Source organism: Crocuta crocuta, unplaced genomic scaffold, assembly GCF_008692635.1.
Source record: "Crocuta crocuta isolate KB4526 unplaced genomic scaffold, BGI_CrCroc_1.0 scaffold267, whole genome shotgun sequence".
In the NCBI taxonomy this organism is placed as follows: domain Eukaryota; kingdom Metazoa; phylum Chordata; class Mammalia; order Carnivora; family Hyaenidae; genus Crocuta; species Crocuta crocuta.
In genome coordinates this window covers 1,488,174-1,505,646 of record NW_027531899.1, presented here as the reverse complement: position 1 = coordinate 1,505,646, position 17,473 = coordinate 1,488,174, and the positions used below count along the sequence as shown (strand labels likewise).

The 17,473-nt window shown below is 47.8% G+C and overlaps 1 protein-coding gene across 1 annotated transcript in view; it reads right to left on the bottom strand.

The window, feature by feature from the left end:
- Nucleotides 1-12,537: 12,537 nt before the first annotated feature.
- FBXO27 (F-box protein 27) overlaps nt 12,538-17,473 on the bottom strand; it is a 5,634-nt gene continuing 698 nt past the window's right edge. The window contains 2 exon segments of the mRNA XM_077773882.1: nt 12,538-13,333; nt 14,181-14,312. Of these exon segments, the coding sequence (XP_077630008.1) occupies nt 13,186-13,333; nt 14,181-14,312 (280 nt within the window). The 3' untranslated portion in view covers nt 12,538-13,185.

Genomic DNA, 17,473 nt, shown 5'->3' with positions numbered 1-17,473 from the left:
GTACTTACTTTATTATTATTTTTATTATTATTATTATTATTATTATTATTATTATTTGAGAGATAGAGGGGAAGAGCACAAGTAGGGGAGGGGCAGAGAGAGAGACGGAGAATCTTAGGCAGGTTGCACACTCAGTGTGGAGTCTGATGTGGGGATCAGTCCCATGACTCTGGGTTCATGACCTGAGCCAAAATCAAGGGTCAGGTGCTCAATCGACTGAGCCACGCTGGCGCCCCTATTTTTGTTCAAAAGTAAACACACAGGGGTGCTTGGGTGGCTCACTCAGTTAAGCATTTGACTTTGGCTTAGGCCATGATCTCATAGTTTGTGGGTTCAAGCCCCATGTCGGGCTCTGTGCTGATGGCTCGGAGCCTGAAGCCTGCTTCAGATTCTGTATCTCTCTCTCTCTGCTCCCCTCACCCACCTCTGTTGACACTCTGTTGTCTCTCTCTCAAAAGTAAACATAAAAATTTTTTTAAAAAAGTAAACACATACACACACACAGTCATTGACATGTAGGGTTTCCCAGGAAACAGACTCTGAGCCGGGGGGCTGCAGAACGAGTGGGTGGTTCGTGGGGAGTGCTCTCTAGGGCACCCGTGTGGGGAAGGGAGACGTCAGGATGGCACTGGGAGAGGCTGATACGGTTGCAACAAGGGCCTCAGTCCATCCTGGGGGGAACCCAGAACTGGGAACTGGGATGGCCTCCTGCGTTGTCCCTAACTGAGGCACGGAGCCAGGCTTTCGCACCTCTTAGTAACCAGACACAGAATGAGGGCTGCGCCTCGGTAAGAGGCATGAGCTTGAGCAAGATGGCTCTCTAAACTGAGGGCGCTGTCCAGAGGCTCCACCGGCCGCCCTGAGCCGCCAACACTCTTGACACCCGGTGGAAAGAACGCTTCCATCCTGAAGAGGGGGATCTGAGCCCCATAGTAGAGCATCCACTTCAGCTTTCTACCTATGACAATTCTGCAGTAAAATTGCAAAAGAAAATCGGGGGTCCTGGGCGGCTCAGTCAGTTGAGCGTCCAATTCTTGATTTCGGCTCAGGTCATGAGCTCATGGTTCATGGGATCAAGCCCTGCATTGGGCTCTGTGCTGATAGCTCGGAGCCTGCTTGGGATTCTCTCTCTCCCTCCCCCCACCCCACACCCCTGCCCGACTCTCACTTACTTGTACACACACACACTCTCTTTCAAAATAAATAAATAAACATTTTGAAAAATAATGAATTTTTTGAATTTAAAAGAAAATCTATTAATGTAATATACCATAGTAACTCATTACAGGGACACCTGGCTGGCTCAGTCTGTAGACCATCTGACTCTTGATCTCAGGGTCATGAGTTCAAGCCCCATGTTGGACATGGAGCCCACTTAAAAACAACAACAATAACAATAAAAGCCCCCACAAATTATAGACGAAAAATCATTGGATGGAATTCAACACTCTTTTATAAGAAAACTTCTGTGACCAACTAGAGATAAAAGGGAATCGTCAACCTGATGTAAGGAGCCTGCTTGTGACAAATATCTAAGCTAATTAAAAAATTCTCTGTAAAGAACCAAGAGGAGATTTTAGCAGGTCTGCCGGATGTAAGATCAACAGGCAAAAAAAAACGAATAGCACCCTGATAATAAAAGCAACGACGATCAGAACGTGTAATTCGTAGAAAAGACTCCATTCTCCTATACAATAGCAAAGTAAGGTGCATGGGCCAAATGCCAAGAAAAGATGTCAGAGCTCATTTTGGAATAAATGATGAGACTTAATTAAAGGATGACAGAGGTGACCTAAGCAAGGAGACAGATACTGTGTCGTAGTTAAGGTGAATGAATTAGACCAGGCACAGGACAACTATTGCAAGATTCCACTTATACGAGGTGCCTGTAGGCAAATTTATAGAGAGAGCAAGTGGAGTAGAGGGGTTGGGGGGAGGGGGAATGGGGAGTTATTATTTTATGGGTACATGAATTAATTAATCCATTAATTAAAATGCTTGGGATGATGACAAAGTTCTGGAAACGGAGGATATAGGTTCTACCATGTTGTAAATGTACTTAATGCCACTGAATTGTACACTTAAAAATGGTTAAGGGGTGCTTGGCTGGCTCCGTTGGTATGACTCTTGATCTCAAGGTTGTAAGATCGAGCCCTACATTTGATGTAGAGAAAAGAAAGGAAAGAAAGAAAGAAAGAAAGAAAGAAAGAAAGAANAAACGGAGGATATAGGTTCTACCATGTTGTAAATGTACTTAATGCCACTGAATTGTACACTTAAAAATGGTTAAGGGGTGCTTGGCTGGCTCCGTTGGTATGACTCTTGATCTCAAGGTTGTAAGATCGAGCCCTACATTTGATGTAGAGAAAAGAAAGGAAAGAAAGAAAGAAAGAAAGAAAGAAAGAAAGAAAGAAAGAAAGAAAGAAAGAAAGAAGGAAAGAAAGAAGAAAGAAAGGTTAAAATGGAAAATTTGTTTTTTTAAATAAAAATTTTTTAAATTTTTTAAAAAATTTATTTCAGAGAGACAGAGAGAAAGACAGCATGAGCAGGGGAGGGTCAGAGAGAGAGGGAGACACAGAATCTGAAACAGGCTCCAGGCTCTGAGCTGGCTGTCAGCACAGAGCTTGATGCAGGGCTTGAACCCACAAACCATGAGATCATGACCTGAGCCAAAGTCGGACGCTCAACCAACTGAGCCACCCAGGTGCCCCTAAAATGGAAAATTTGTTATGTTTTGGCCATGATCCCTGAAGGAACTATGCAAAAAAAAAAACAAAAACCCTAAAAACAATTAGATAGCTGTAAATCGATTTGGATGTATACAAGATGTAATGTTGAGTGAAAAAAAGCAAGCAGCAAAAGGTACGTGAATAATGACATTCTCTGTGAAGATTAGGATTCTCTGTGAAAATCTGGCTAGCTGTAATAGATACTCAAAATCACAGTAATTTGAACAAGACAGAAGTTTATTTCTCTCTTCGGGAAAATTCTGTTGTAGGCTCTGCAGGTGGGGCATGATGGCTCTGCCGTGGTCTAGGACCTAGGCTGTTGCAGGGCTTCTCATTCTGCTGACCTTAGGGTGTGGCTCTTGTCCTCATGGCCCACGGTGCGGTGCCAGGCATCACATCCACCTTCCAGGGAGCAGGAATTCTGAACAGGGGGGGCGCCTAGGCGGCTCAGCCGACTAAGCATCCGACTTCGGCTCAGGTCATGATCTCAGGGTTTGTGGGTTCAAGCCTCTGCTGACCCCTCAGAGGCTGGAGCCTGTTTGGGATTCTGTGTCTCCCTCTCTCTCTGCGCCTCTCTCCTGCTTGTATTCTCTCTCTCTCTCTCCAAAATAAATAAACATTAAAGAGAAAGAAAAGAATACTGAAGGGGTGCCTCGATGGCTCAGTCTGTTAAGTGTCCGACTTAGGCTCAGGTCATGATCACACGGTCCATGGGTTTGAGCCCCACGTTAGGCTCTGTGCTGACAGCTCAGAGCCTGGAGCCTGTCTTCGGCTTCTGTGTCTCCCTCTCTCTCTGGCCCTCCCCTGATCACACTGTCTCTATCTCTCTCAAAAAAAAAAAAAAAAAAAAAAGAGAAAAGAAAAAAGAAAAGAATACTGAAAAGGATTCATCTCAGAGGAGTTGCACACGTCCCTTTCCTTTACATCCTATTAGCTGGGGCTTAGTCACATGACCATGCGTGGCTCCAAGGGAAACTGGGAAATGTGGTTTTTATTGATTTATGCAAAAAAGAAGTTTTAATGTTTATCTATTTTGGAGAGAGAGAGAGAGAGAGAGAGAGAGACAGAGTATGAGCAGGGGAGGTGCAGAGAGAGAGGGAGACACAGAATCTAAAGCAGGCTCCAGGGTTTGAGCTGTCAGCACAGAGCCTGACTGGGGCTCGAACATACGACTCATGAGATCATGACCCAAGCTGACATCAGACACTTAGCTGACTGAGCCACCCAGGTGCCCTGGAGAATATTGCCATCTTAACAATACTAAGTCTTCCAATCGGTAAACATGGGGGTATCTTTCCATTTTTTTAAATCTTTTTTAATTTCTTCTAGCAATATGGCAATGTTCAGTAGTTTTCAGTGTACAAATCTTTCACACCTTTGGCTAAATTTATTCTTACGTATTTTATTCATTGTCATGCTGTTGTAAATGCAATTGTTTTCTTAATTTTATTTTCAGATGATCACTGGTAGTGTATAAAAATTCAAGAGGCACCTGGGTGGTTCAGTTGGTTAAGTGTGTGACTCTCGATCTTGACTCAGGTCGTAGTCTCATGCTTTGTGAGTTTGAGCCCCACATTGGGCTCACTGCCATCAGTGCAGAGTCTGCTTCTGATCCTCTGTCCTCGCTCTCTGCCCCTACCTTGATCACACACACCCCTCTCAAAATAAAACATTTAAAAATTAACGAATTAAATTAAAAGAATTTTTACAAATTCAAGAGAAAATTGTACCTTGATCTTGTAATCCACAAGTTTCCTGCATTCAAGTCTTAGCTCTAATAGTTTGTGAGCGGGTGTCGCTCCTTTAGAACTCCAAATTATTTAAAAATTCTCATTCAAACGTTTCATCCAGAAGGGTTGGGTGCAATAAGGGACAAAAGCATTTTCATAAAAAAACATTTTTATAAAACTTAATGAGAAAGACACACCTATCCAGGAATTGGTCAGGGTGAGAAACGGGATCTTCTTCTTCTTCTTTTTTTAACATTTATTTATTGTTGAGAGGCAGAGAGAGACAGAACATGAACAGGGGAGGGGCAGAGAGAGAGAGAGAGACAGACAGACACAGAATCCGAAACAGGTTCCAGGTTCTGAGCTGTCAGCACAGAGCCTGATGCGGGGCTTGAACCCACGAACCACGAGATCATGACCTGAGCTGAAGTCCGACGCTTCTTAAATGACAGAGCCACCCAGGCGCCCCGAGAAACGGAAACTTCAACAAGTTTCAGAAACATTTAGTACAACCCCCTACCCCTTTGGTCCTGAGCATTTAGCCGGCGAGTAGCCTGGAAAAGATCACTTCAGGGCGCCTGGGCGGCTCAGTCGGTTAAGCGTCCAACTTCGGTTCAGGTCATGATCTCACGGTTTGTGGGCTCGAGCCCCGCATTGGGCTCTGTGTTGACAGCTCAGAGCCTGGAGCCTGCTTCAGATTCTGTGTCTCCCTCTCTCTCTGCCCCTCCCCTGCTTACGCTGTGTCTCTCTCAGAAATAAATAAAAAACATTGAAAAAAAAAGATCACTCTCATCCTGAGGACAGCGGCATTTACTCATCGGGCTGCCTTCTCGAAGTGCGCGTATCAGGGGAAAGAAGAGGAAAGTGGAGAGACTATGAGTTCATTGGTGCAAACCGCAGCTAACGGAGAAAACATAGAACACAAGGCGACAGCAGGACATTTGCCGCTACAGGGGTCCAGGGTCCAATCTGTGAGGAGCAGCTTTGGGCAGGGATCACAAGCTAGAACTGCCTTAGAAGTTCGGATCCGCACCAGAAACGTGGAGCTGAGCGGTACCTTGATTTTAGACGGTCCCACTAAGAAAGAAGCCTCTTCCTGTCGGGACGCTTATGTGTCCCAGGTGGTCCAGCCGGCATCCAGCGTGTTTGCACAGCTCGGGGTCCCACAGAGGGGCTTCTTAAATCTGCCAGCGTCCCCAGTGAAGCCTTGTTTCTTGAGGGCGCGCTCGCTTTCCGCGGAGCACAGCTTGTGCTGGGGAAGACTCAGTCCACTGCAGACGGTATCAGGATTGGGCTTAGAGGCAATAAGGAGTTGTGCAATCAGGAATCCAGACAAGCCAGTGGCTTTTCTTTGGAAGCGGCAGAGCTCTGGGGAAGAACCAGAAGTTCTTGGACCAAGTCCAAACGATGAGAAGAGCTTTCCCAAGCCCTTTGTGCCTCGTCAGTCTTAGAGCTCGAACTGGCCTACTGGAAAGGATACGGTCCCGCGGGACAGTGAGAAGCCGGGGCCCCGCCTGGGTGGCTCAGCCGCTTGAGCGTCCGACTTCGGCTCAGGTTGTGATCTTGCGGTTTGTGAGTTCGAGCCCCGTGTCGGGCTCTGTGCTGACAGCTCGGAGCCTGGAGCCTGCTTCTGATGCCCTGTCTCCCTCGCTCTCTCTCCCCCTCCCCCTGCTCATGCTCTGTCTCTCTCTCTCAAATAAATAAACATTAAAAAAACAACAACAACAACAGAAGACAAGTCACAGTTTGAGGAAAAAAATATTCAAAAGAGATGTCTGATAAAGGATTGTTAGCCAAAATACATAAAGAATGCCTAAAACTCAGGGCGCCTGGGTGACTCAGTTGGTTAAGCATCCGACTTCAGCTCAGGTCATGATCTCACGGTTCATGGGTCAAGCCCCGCGTTGGGCTCTGTGCTGACAGATCAGAGCCTGGAGCCTGCTTTAGATTCTGTGTCTCCCCCTCTCTTTACCCCTCCCCCACTTGCCCTCTGTCTCTCTCTCTCTCAAAAAAAAATAAACTTAAAAAATTTTAAAACTGTTTCAAAGGCATTATTCGCCTGCAGACCGAAGATGGCCTCTGTTTTCATGTTGTCTCCTTTTCTCCAAAGTCTCCAATAGGCAACGGTAGCAAATACCATCATTTACGGAGCCTTGTACTCATTCTATTTTCAATACCTCCACTGGCGGCAAAAACAAGAGAGTGTCACACACACACACTCCCTATTTCTTGCAACTTTCCCTGCAACAGACCCGGATGATCCGTCTAGTGTACACTACAAGCACACAACGTGTTATGGTTTTGCATTCTCTCACGAGATGGTCTGCGGGGTGTGTGGGGGGCGGGGCACTAGGGGAGGCAGAGGTGAGGCTCAGGAAATCAGTTTATTATAGTCACAGGTCCCAGAGACGGGAGGGGTGTCGCGCAGGGCCACATGGGAAAGACCTGGCGTGACCAGGAAGCGGGAGGCAAGATCTAGGGAAAAGGTTAAGCCATGACAGTTCCTGGGGTTTCCGCGGGAAGGGCAGGGCAGGGTGAAACCATTCGGGACTGGTCAGTGTGCCTGATTCCACGACTCAGGCTACAGGGTGGTCGCTAGTTGCCTGGCGCCCAGCCCCGGGGTGTGAAGCGGAGGAATATTGCCTCCGGGGGCGCTGGGGCCAGATGGAGGGGGTCTGGCTCTGGATGGTTTGTCTTCGTCACAAAGGTGTGCCCCGGCTGCGTCCTTTGCCGTCTCTAAGAACTGGCGCACTGTCTCGCCCCCCAGAAAGGTCCTTTAGGCTCTCAAGCTAATAAACAGAAAACAGACACATGTACACGTGGGTATATATACATATACACAGAGACACCGACCACGGACTATTTTAATCATACATCCAGATGAAATGGCCGTTTATACAAGGCCAGTTTTCAAATGTCCCCTTTTCTTTGAGATATAATTGATGGGTAGCGGTGTATTATAAAATTTGCCCCCTTCCCCCACCTCATTACAAGTTTACTCAAAACCCTAAAAGTAAATTCAGCACTTGGGCGCCTGGCTCAGTGGGGAGGGCGTGCGAAGCTTGATCTCAAGGTCCTGAATTTAAAGCCCATGTTGGGCATGGAGGAAGGAAGGAAGGAAGGAAAGAAAGAGAGAAAGAGAGAAAGAAGGAAGGAAAGGGAGAAAGAAGAAAGGAAAGACAGAAAGAAAAAAGGAAGGAAATGAGAGAGAGAAAAGAAAAAAGGAGAGAAAGAAGGGGAGAGAGAATGAAAAGAAAAAAAAAGACGGAGGGAAAGAAACAGAAAGAACGCAGGAAAGAAAGAAAAGACAAAAGAAAGAAGAAAGGAAGAGGAAAGAAAGAAGGAAAGAAAAGAAAGAAGGAAAGAAAGGAGAGAAAGAAAGGGAAAGAGAAAGGAAGAAGGAAAGAGAAAGAAAAAAGGAAAGAAAAGAAAGAAAAAAGGAAAGAAAAGAAAGAAAAAAGGAAAGAAAGAAAAGAGAAGAAGGAAGCAAAGAAGGAAAGAAAGAAAGAAAGAAAGAAAGAAAAGAAAGAAAAAAGGAAAGAAAGAAAAGAAAAGAAGGAAGCAAAGAAGGAAAGAAAGAAAGAAAGAAAGAAAAAGAATTTAGCCTTTAATTCATCATTTACCAGGTTAACATCAAGGCGGCTCAGAGCGCCAGGCTGGGTAGGAGGGGCTGCGGTGGCCTCCAGGCTGAAGGGCTGGCAAGTTTCTTTTCCACCTTTCCCCACGGCCTTCCCGAAACCTCTGATCACCCTGGGAATGACCTTAACCAGCTGTCCTTGCGCTTAGAAAACACAAGGCAAACTTTCAAACCTTTCAGGTCAACTAAAGTCTGTCTTTAGGGAATTCGGCTCCTTTCTCCTCCCACCCAACTACAAACTAACATTATTGTCCATTTTTTAAAACATTTTATTTATTTTTGAGAGAGAGAAAGAGAGCACGTGCAGGGCAGGGGCAGAAAGCGAGGGGGACAGAGGATCTGAAGCGGGTTCTGTGCTGACAGCACGGAGCCTGACGCGGGGCTCGAACTCACCAACTGTGAGATAATGACCTGAGCTGAAGTCAGAAGCTCAACTGACTGAGCCACCAGGTGCCCCATGTTTATCATCTTTGATCCCAAACTCACTTGGGAGACTGCTGGGGCCTTTTGTCCCCCTGCCTGGGCGAAAGTGGCAAACACCCAAGGTGTCACCAGGCTGAGTTATTTTCTTCACGGTGGCTGCACCTGCCCGAGTCCGCGAGGGGGTCCCAGGAGCCTGCCCCCAAGGGTTGGGCCTATTGTTTTAATTCCACAGGTGACTTTTACCTCTTACAAGAGCCAGCACCTAGGCTGTTTGAGACCATGGGTAACGCCATGGCCATCCCTCACTCCCTCCCTTTTACCCAGATAGTTCCGCCACTGTGTGTGTGTGTGTGTGTGTGTGTGTGTGTGTGTGTGTACAATCCCAAGATGACCCGTGTGCTCAGGTATTTGCCAGAAACACTCATGAAGCTCAGTATATAGTTATACTCACTCCCGAGACTGACCTCAGGGGTACAGCTGGACGCACGGCTAGATAATAAGGGGAAAAGACACAGACAGAGCCTGGAAGAATCCATGTGCCCATTCCTTGTGTCCCCTCCCTTCCCCGAGGGGCCACGCAGAGTGTACTCTGGACCCAGCAGGTGTGTGATGTCCCAGGAAGCTCATCAGAGACTCAGCACCCTGGGGGTTCACGGGGGCTCAGTCACAGAGGCACTTTCTGTCTGGCTCGTATCCAAATTCCAGGCTCCCAGAATGAAAGCAAGTGTTTGGCATAAACCATACTAAATATCTGTGCAACAAGCCACCCTTACTGGTTAGGTAATGGCGGGGAGAACTTCCAAAATTCACTTTCCCAGATGCCAGCCATGAGCCAACGTTACAATCAGGGCTCTCTCTCACTCTCTAAAAAAAATTTTTTTTAACGTTTATTCATTTTCGAGAGACAGAGAAAGAGTGCGAGCGGGGGGGGGGAGGGAGACAGAATCAAAGCTGAGTTGTCAGCACAGAGCCAGGCATGGGGCTTGAACCCACGAGCCATGAGATCATGACCTAAGCTGAAGATGGGCATTTAACAGACTGAGCCACCCAGGCGCACCACAATCAGGCCTTCCCAAGGAGAGGCCAGCTAGGTTTGCTTTTTGGGGACAGTCACTGGAATGACGTGACCATCACGGTTTGCTTTGCTGTATTGTGGTCCTACAGGAGAGTGACCCCATACGTACAGAATACACACTCAAGAGCTTTGCAGTGATACTGGAGATGTGTTACATATTTCACGGGGAGTTGCATGGAGGTTACAGTGCTCTTCTCTTTGCTTTTGTTTATTCTCAAATAAACACGAGAATATTCACGAATTCTCCGTGACAAAATAAAATAAGCAACACTCTGTTGGCAAAGACACCTTGTAAATGTGGTTATTTCTAGAGGCGCCGGGCTGGCTCAGTTCATAGGGCGTGGGACTGTTGATTTCAGGGTTGTGGGTTCAAGCCCCACCTTGGGTATAAAGGTCTCTTTAAATAAATAAATAGGGGTGCTTGTGTAGCTGAGTCAGTTAACCGTCCAACTCTTTTTTTTTTTTTACGTTTATTTATTTTAGGAGACAGAGAAAGAGGCGTGGGATGAGGCAGGGAGGGGCAGAGATAGGAGACAGAATCCCAAACAGGCCCCAGGCTCTGAACTGTCAGCACAGAGCCCGATGTGGGGCTCGAACCTACAAACTGTGAGATCATGACCTGAGCTGAAGTCAGACGCTGAACCGACTGAGTCACCCAGGCGCCCCAAGCGTCCAACTCTTGATCTCAATTCAGGTCTTGATCTCAGGGTTGTGAGTTCAAGCCCTGTGTTGGGCCCCACGCTAGGAGTGTGAAGCCTACTCAAAAAATACATCCAAACAGGGGCGCCTGGGTGGCTCAGTCAGTTAAGCATCTGACTTCGGCTCAGGTTGTGATCTCGCTGTTCATGAGCTCGAGCCCTGTGCTGACAGTGCAGAGCCTGCTTGGATTCTCTCTCTGCCCCTACCCCACTCGCACTTTCAAAATTAAATAAACTTAAAAAAATGTATAAATAAATAAATAAACAGATTAGCTCTGGGAGGGGAGGGAAACTGCATTAGAGGGCACTTTCACGTTTGTCTTCGTGTATTTCTTCTAATACACGTGCACTTGGAAAAGAAGAACGACAGGGGCGCCTGGGCGGCTTAGTCGGTTGAGTGTCTGACTTCGGCTCAGGTCATGATCTCGTGGTTTGTGGGTTCGAGCCCCGCGTCGGGCTCTGTGCTGACAGCCAGGAGCCTGGAGCCTGCTTCAGATTCTGTGTCTCCCTCTGTCTCTGCCCCTCCCCAGCTCACGCTCTTTTTCGGTCTCAAAAATAAATAAAACATAAAAAAAAAAAAGAACTACAGATAAACAAAATAAACACAAAGTCACCACTACCAGAGTAGCACTGTAGTAGCCCTGTAACCTGGTAGTTCATAGGCTTTTTTTTTTTTTTTAATTCTTAAGCAAGCTCTACGCACAATGGACGGCTTGAACTCACGACCCTGAGATCAAGAGTCGTGAGCTCTACTGAATGAGCCAGCCAGGCACCCCTACAGTTAATATTCTCATTCTGCATATATACACCTACCTACCCACCTGTATGCACATGCACAGCCAGAAGGTACTCCAGGATATAAATACATGCAGGCACATGTGTGTGCATAAAGTATCATTTAACTTGGACACACACAGGTAGGTGTATATATACAATATATGTGCCAACATTAAATTAAATTGTATGGCTGCTTGGGGCTCCTGGGTGGCTCAGTTGGTTAAGCATCTGACTTCGGCTCAGGTCATGATCTCACGGTTCATGGGTTCGAGCCCCATGTCGGACTCTGCCCTCACAGCTCAGAGCCTGGAGCCTGCTTCGGATTCAGTGTCTCCCTCTCTCCCTGCCCCTCCCCCGCTAGTACTCGCTCTTTCACTCAAAAATAAATTTTAAAAAACATTAAAAAATTATATGGCTGCTTTTTTTTTAAGCAATGCTCTCTACTTTTCCCTTCCTGTAAATGTTTTTCATAGTCCTCATGTCCAAATTCCCCCAGTTGACCCGAAAATATTCTCTAGAGCTGAGTGGTCCAAACCCGTCTCTACTTCAGGCCCACACGCGCCATCTGGTCATGACTCTCAGGTCTGTTTCAACCTGTCACAACTCCTTTTTTAAGAAACCGGCAAATACAGCCACTTCTGGGCGTGTCCGGTTGCTTCTTTGCTTGTGTTTCGCTTCTACAGAAAGATGGGGCTGAAGGGCTGACCTCTCGAACGAGCACTTCCTGGTGGGAAACGGGGAGACACACTTCATGTGGATCACAGCCGACTCAGAGCATTGAGGGGCGCTTGGCTGGCTGGCTGGCTGAGTAGAGCATGCAATTCTTGGTCTCAGGGTTATGAGTTCAAGCCCCACGCTGGGTGTACAGCTTACTTAAAAATAAAATCTTGGGGCGCCTGGGTGGCTTAGTAGGTTGAGCGTCCGACTTTGGCTCAGGTCATGATCTCGTGGTTCATGAGTCTGAGCCCCGCAAGGGGGTCTCTGCTGTCAGGGCAGAACCTGTTTCGAATCCTGTCCCCCTCTCTGCCCCTCCCCCAATTGCGCACACTCCCTCTCTCTCAAAAATGAATATTTAAAAATAAAATAAAAAAAAATAAAATCTTAAAAAAAGAGAGAGACCTAGAGCATCTCACTGCCCCACCAGGAGTGAGCAAGTCATGACCCTGGACTGGCGTGAGGACAGCCTCATCCTGGGTCCATCTAGAAAGTCACAGGGCACCTGGGTGGCTCAGTTGGTTAAACGTCTGACTTCGGCTCAGGTCATGATCTAATGGTTCATGAGTTCAAGTCCCACATTGGGCTCTGTGCTGACTGCCAGCTCAGAGCCTGGAGCCTGCTCCAGATTCTGTGTCTCCCTTGCTCTCTGCCCCTCCCCCACTCATGCTCTGCCTCCGTCTCCCTCTCAAAAATAAACACACATTAGAAAGTCACACACGTATTGTCATTGTGGTTAAAAGATCTGAGGCACTTTGGCAAAATTACAAATTTATTACATATGACTGGCAGATAGCCATTGCTGATATATTATTATCCCAACGTTCATGAAACGTTTCAAAGTAAAAAATAATTGTATACACCGCACGATCACAGGGTCCTTGAGGACCTCCAAACATTTTCTGAGCCAGGTGACTTTTCAACTGCGAGAACTGGCCCCAGCCTTGAAGCTTCAGGAGGTTACATCTGCCGCCCAAGGTGGCTGGTATTTTCCCAGCCATAAGGACAAGATTCTACTTCAGAGATGAGGGGGGCTCCCCAAAGGGATCAATAACACCCTCAAAGCAGAAACAAGAGACAAGGGGAGAATGGACCGGGGTTGACTCAGAGGGCCTCTGGGGTGAGGGCGAAGAGCCCTCTCCAGGACCAGTCACCCCGTGTCGTCCCCCCTGCCCCACGGGAAGGACCGCCATACAACAGCAGTAGGTAGGTCTGACAGTAGAACCTTCTTCTAGTAGTTTCCAGAACCTACTAGAAGAGGGGACCCAGCAGCAGCCTCAAATGGACTCTGAAGTACCCGGGATGCCAGGAGGTACCTGCCCTTGGTTAATGAGAGGTCCTGGCCAGCGGTCCCAGGTCCCGGAAGGCATCGGTCAGGTCGTTTTGCAAGGATAGCCCTTGGCTAAGACAGGCGGGCCCGCACGACCACGCTGGAGTTGGTCACTCGGGCTCCGTAGTGACCGGCCCAGAACTGTGTGTCCTGGCCCCAGTGTTCGAAGGACACAAAGCGGACACCTGTCTTGATGTCGGAGAACACGTGGGTGACCTGTGGGTAAAGAAGAGATCAGCCCTGTGTGCCTTCTTCTCGAAAGCTGAGCAGGGCTTTCTGGCGGATGGAATCACCTGCTTCTCATTCTAATTCCTGTCCCCTTGAGTCAGGGTGGGTCTGTTTGTGACCCAGGGCGTGGCAGAAATGAAGCTAAGTGACTGTCACCGGGTGACTTTCTAGGTCAGAAAAGGCAATGCAGCTTCTCTTGGATTCTCTAGAACCCTCTTAGTGGGATCTTGAGCCACCGGTAAGCAGAGTCTGGCTGCCCTGAGTTGGCCACGCTTTGAGGAAATCTAAACCAGCCCAGGGAGAGACATCGCACACCGATGCCTCTGGGACTAAATGAAGCCTCCAGATGCTGTTCACACACACACACACACACACACCCCACCCTGCCCTTCGGCTCCAGCCATTGTCTGAATGCAACTACCAGAGAGACTAGACCACAAGCACACAACAGAGCCCTCCTTGTAGAAACCACGAGAACATGGGGCACCTGGGTGGCTCAGTCAGTTGAGCATCTGACTTCAGCTCAGATAATGATCTTGTGAATTCGAGTCCCATGTCCCGCTCACTGCTGTCAGCGTGGAGCCCATTTCGGACCCTCTGTCCCCCTCTCTCTCTGCCCCTCCCCTGCTCGCTCCCTCGCTCACGGAAGCACTCTCTCTCAAAACTCAGCATTAAAAAAAAAAAAGAGGGGCACCTGGGTGGCTCAGTTGGTTAAGCGTCTGACTCCGGTTCGGGTCATGATCTCACGGTTCGTGGGTTCGAGCCCTGCGGCAGGCTCTGTGTTGACAGCTCAGAGCCTGGAGCCTGCTTTGGATTCTGTGTCACCCTGCCCCTCCNGAAAGCAGACGTTGTTGTTCCACTGCTGGATGGGAACAGGCATGGCGGAGAATTTGTCCAGGACCGTCTGGTTGGCATCTAGAAGCTGGACGAGGAGTCGGTACATACAGCCACTGTCGTGTCGGGCTCCCCACCTGTGGAAGGGGGGAGGCCTTGAAGTCGGGACTTGCCACCCCGGCTCCCTGGGGGTCCGCCTGCCTCCCCCCTCCATTAAACGGTCTCTCCACGTATGCAAATCAAGAATTTGCATATGTAAATTTTGTAGCACAACTGGGTGTCCCCTGGGACCTTGGCCCCACTTCAGACTCAATGGATCAGAACCTGCATTAAACTGAGCTCCGCAGCTGGTCCGCAAGCACATCGATTTTCTGAACAGTGAGCTGGAGCCCCGCTCTTCAAGGCACCTCCTCCCATATTATTAAGGGGACAACGGAAAGTGCTCATTCTAGGTTTACATGGCGGCAAAAGATGTAGGAATGTCCAATGTGCATGCTGACATTTTACGTTTGTTTTTGAAAGAGAAAGACGGGAGCATGAGCAGGGGAGGGGCAAAGAGAGAGGGAGACACAGAATCTGAAGCAGGCTCCAGGTTCCGAGCTGTCAGCACAGAGCCCGACGCGGGGCTCGGACTCATGAGCCCTGAGATCATGACCTGAGCCGAAGTCTGACGCTTCACTGAGTGAGCCAAAATCAAGAGTTGAACATTTAACCAACTAAGCCACCCAGGTGCCCCTGCATATTGACATTTTAAGAGGTAATTCTCATGTCTGATATTTAAAAGGACCAGGGGAGGGGCGCCTGGGTGGCTCAGTCAGTTAAACAGCTGACTTGATTTTTTGGCTCAGGTCATGATCTCGAGGTTGGTGAGTTCGAGCCTCGTGTCAGGCTCTGGCTCTGCACGGACAGTGCCGGAGCCTGCTTGGGATTCTCTCACTCTCCGTCTCTCTCTGACCATCCCCTACTAGTGCTTTCTCTCTCTCAAAATAAACTTAAAAAAAAAATAAAAGAACCAGGGAAATCTAAATATATTTAGCCATGGTGGGATACCCAGCAACATTAAACAAACAAAAAACAGTGTCCATCAATGGTAAATGGATAAATTGCGGTATATTCACATACATAACAATGAAAGCATACTGACTGCAGTTACATACACTTATGGATCTATTTAAAAACATGTCATTGAAAGAAGCCAGGGGCACCTCGGTGGCTCAGTCAGTCAAGCATCTGACTTCAGCCCAGGTTATGATCTCACAGTTCATGAGTTCGAGCCTTGCATCCGACTCCCCTTTCTTAGTGCAGAACCTGCTTCGGATCCTCTGTCTCCCCCTCTCTCAGCCCCTACCCCACTTGTGCTCTTTCTCAAAAATATTTATAAACATTAGGGGCGCCTGGGTGGCTCAGTCGGTTAAGCGTCCGACTTCAGCTCAGGTCATGATCTCACGGTTCGTGGGTTCGAGCCCCGCATCAGGCTCTGTGCTGACAGCTAGTTCAGAGCCTGGAGGCTGTTTCAGATTCTGTGTCTCCCTCTCTCTCTGATCCTCCCCTGCTCATGCTGTCTCTCCCTCTCTCTCAAAAATAAATAAAATAGTTAAAAAAATATTTATAAACATTAAAAAAAAAAAAGGAAGAAGCCAAATACAAAACATATACCTCAGGACTCTCTGTCTCGAGCACAAAAATGGACACAACGTATCTACACTAACGAGTTCAGAATGGCAACTACCCCTGGGTGTGTCCTGACCGGAAAGGGGCTGGTAACATGATGCGTTCTCTTTGTGATAACTCACCGAGCTGCACACCTAAAATATGTACACTTAAAAATAAAAAATACATACTTAAAAAAAATAAAACATGTATCCTTTTGATGCTAGAAGTCAAAGTTTATAAATTAAGGGTAATGGACTGTAACAATACACAAATGAGTTTCTTCCTTCAGAGGCTTCACATTATTCTTAGAACTAGCTGTCTGCTCTCCGTCTCCCACACAGTTTTGTCCGCACGTAATAATGACATATTTTTATTTTCTCCTGACCTTTTGATTGTCCTTTCACACTGCTCTATGTCAACTGCCTACCAAAATATATACGTAAATAGAAATTGATAGGGGCGCCTGGGTGGCTCAGTGGGTTAAGAATCTGACTCTTGATTTCGGCTCAGGTTATGATCTCATGGTTGTGAAATCAAGCTCTGTGTCCAGCTTCGGGCTGGGTGTGAAGTCTGCTTAAGATTCTGTGTGTCCCTTGGCCTCTGCCTCTCTCCTATTTGCACACGCTCTCTCTCTCAAAAAAAAGGGGGGGGCACGCTCTGGGTGGCTTAGTCAGTTAAGCGTCCGACTTCAGCTCAGGTCATGATCTCAAGGTTCATGGGTTCGAGCCCCATGTCGGGCTCTGTGCTGGCAGCTCAGAGCCTGGAGCCTGTTTCAGATTCTGTGTCTCCCTCACTCCCTGCCCCTTCCCTGCCCGCACCCTATCTCTCTCTCAAAAAAAAAAAAAAATTAAAAAAAATAATAAAGTAAGTGAATTTGTAAAAACTGAAATTTTAAGCAGTCATTTTGCCTGACTCTCTGGGAGCTGCTATGCCTGGGGGGGCCACACACCATAGTGAGGGGCCTGCTTCTTCTGTACAACTGGCAGACTGTGAGCAAGGGCTGGGAAAGGATGCCCATATGATGCCCCCACCGGAGATGTGATGTGTAGCTGGTAATTTTTAGAACAGGGAACACAGCTGCAGCAGATCTGGAATTGGCCTCCCTTAAAAATTATCTGGGTCATGTGTCCTTTGGAAAGTCTTCAGGCACCCCAGTGTCAAGACCATCAGGACAGAGCATAATGAGCTCTGGAATCAGAGGAGACTGAGCCTGATGCCAGGTCTCACCAAGCCTTAGCTGTGCCACCAGGGCAAATCACCTCCCTAAACCTTTCGACAGCTCCTGAAGCTCAGAAAGAACTGACGTCTTGAAATACACATTCTCACTGAATCAAGGCTCAAAAAAAAAAAACAAAAAACTGAAATGCTTTAACAGGTCACACTTACAAAGCGCTTGCTAGGAACTTGACGTGTAACCAACCCTACCTTGTAAAGAAGGGGAAACCCAAGCCCACTGTGACTTGCCCAAAGCCACAAAGTTGGCAGAGCCAGGTCTGGGCTCAGAAAGTCTGGATCCAGGAGGTAAACTTAGCTAACCATCTTCACTGCCTCCTCCCAAGGCAAGGAGCATCTCATTCACAGAAGAGACTGAGCGGGGCCAAGTCCTCTGTAATTGGATCCAATCTGGCATCTTGCAATCCAGTTC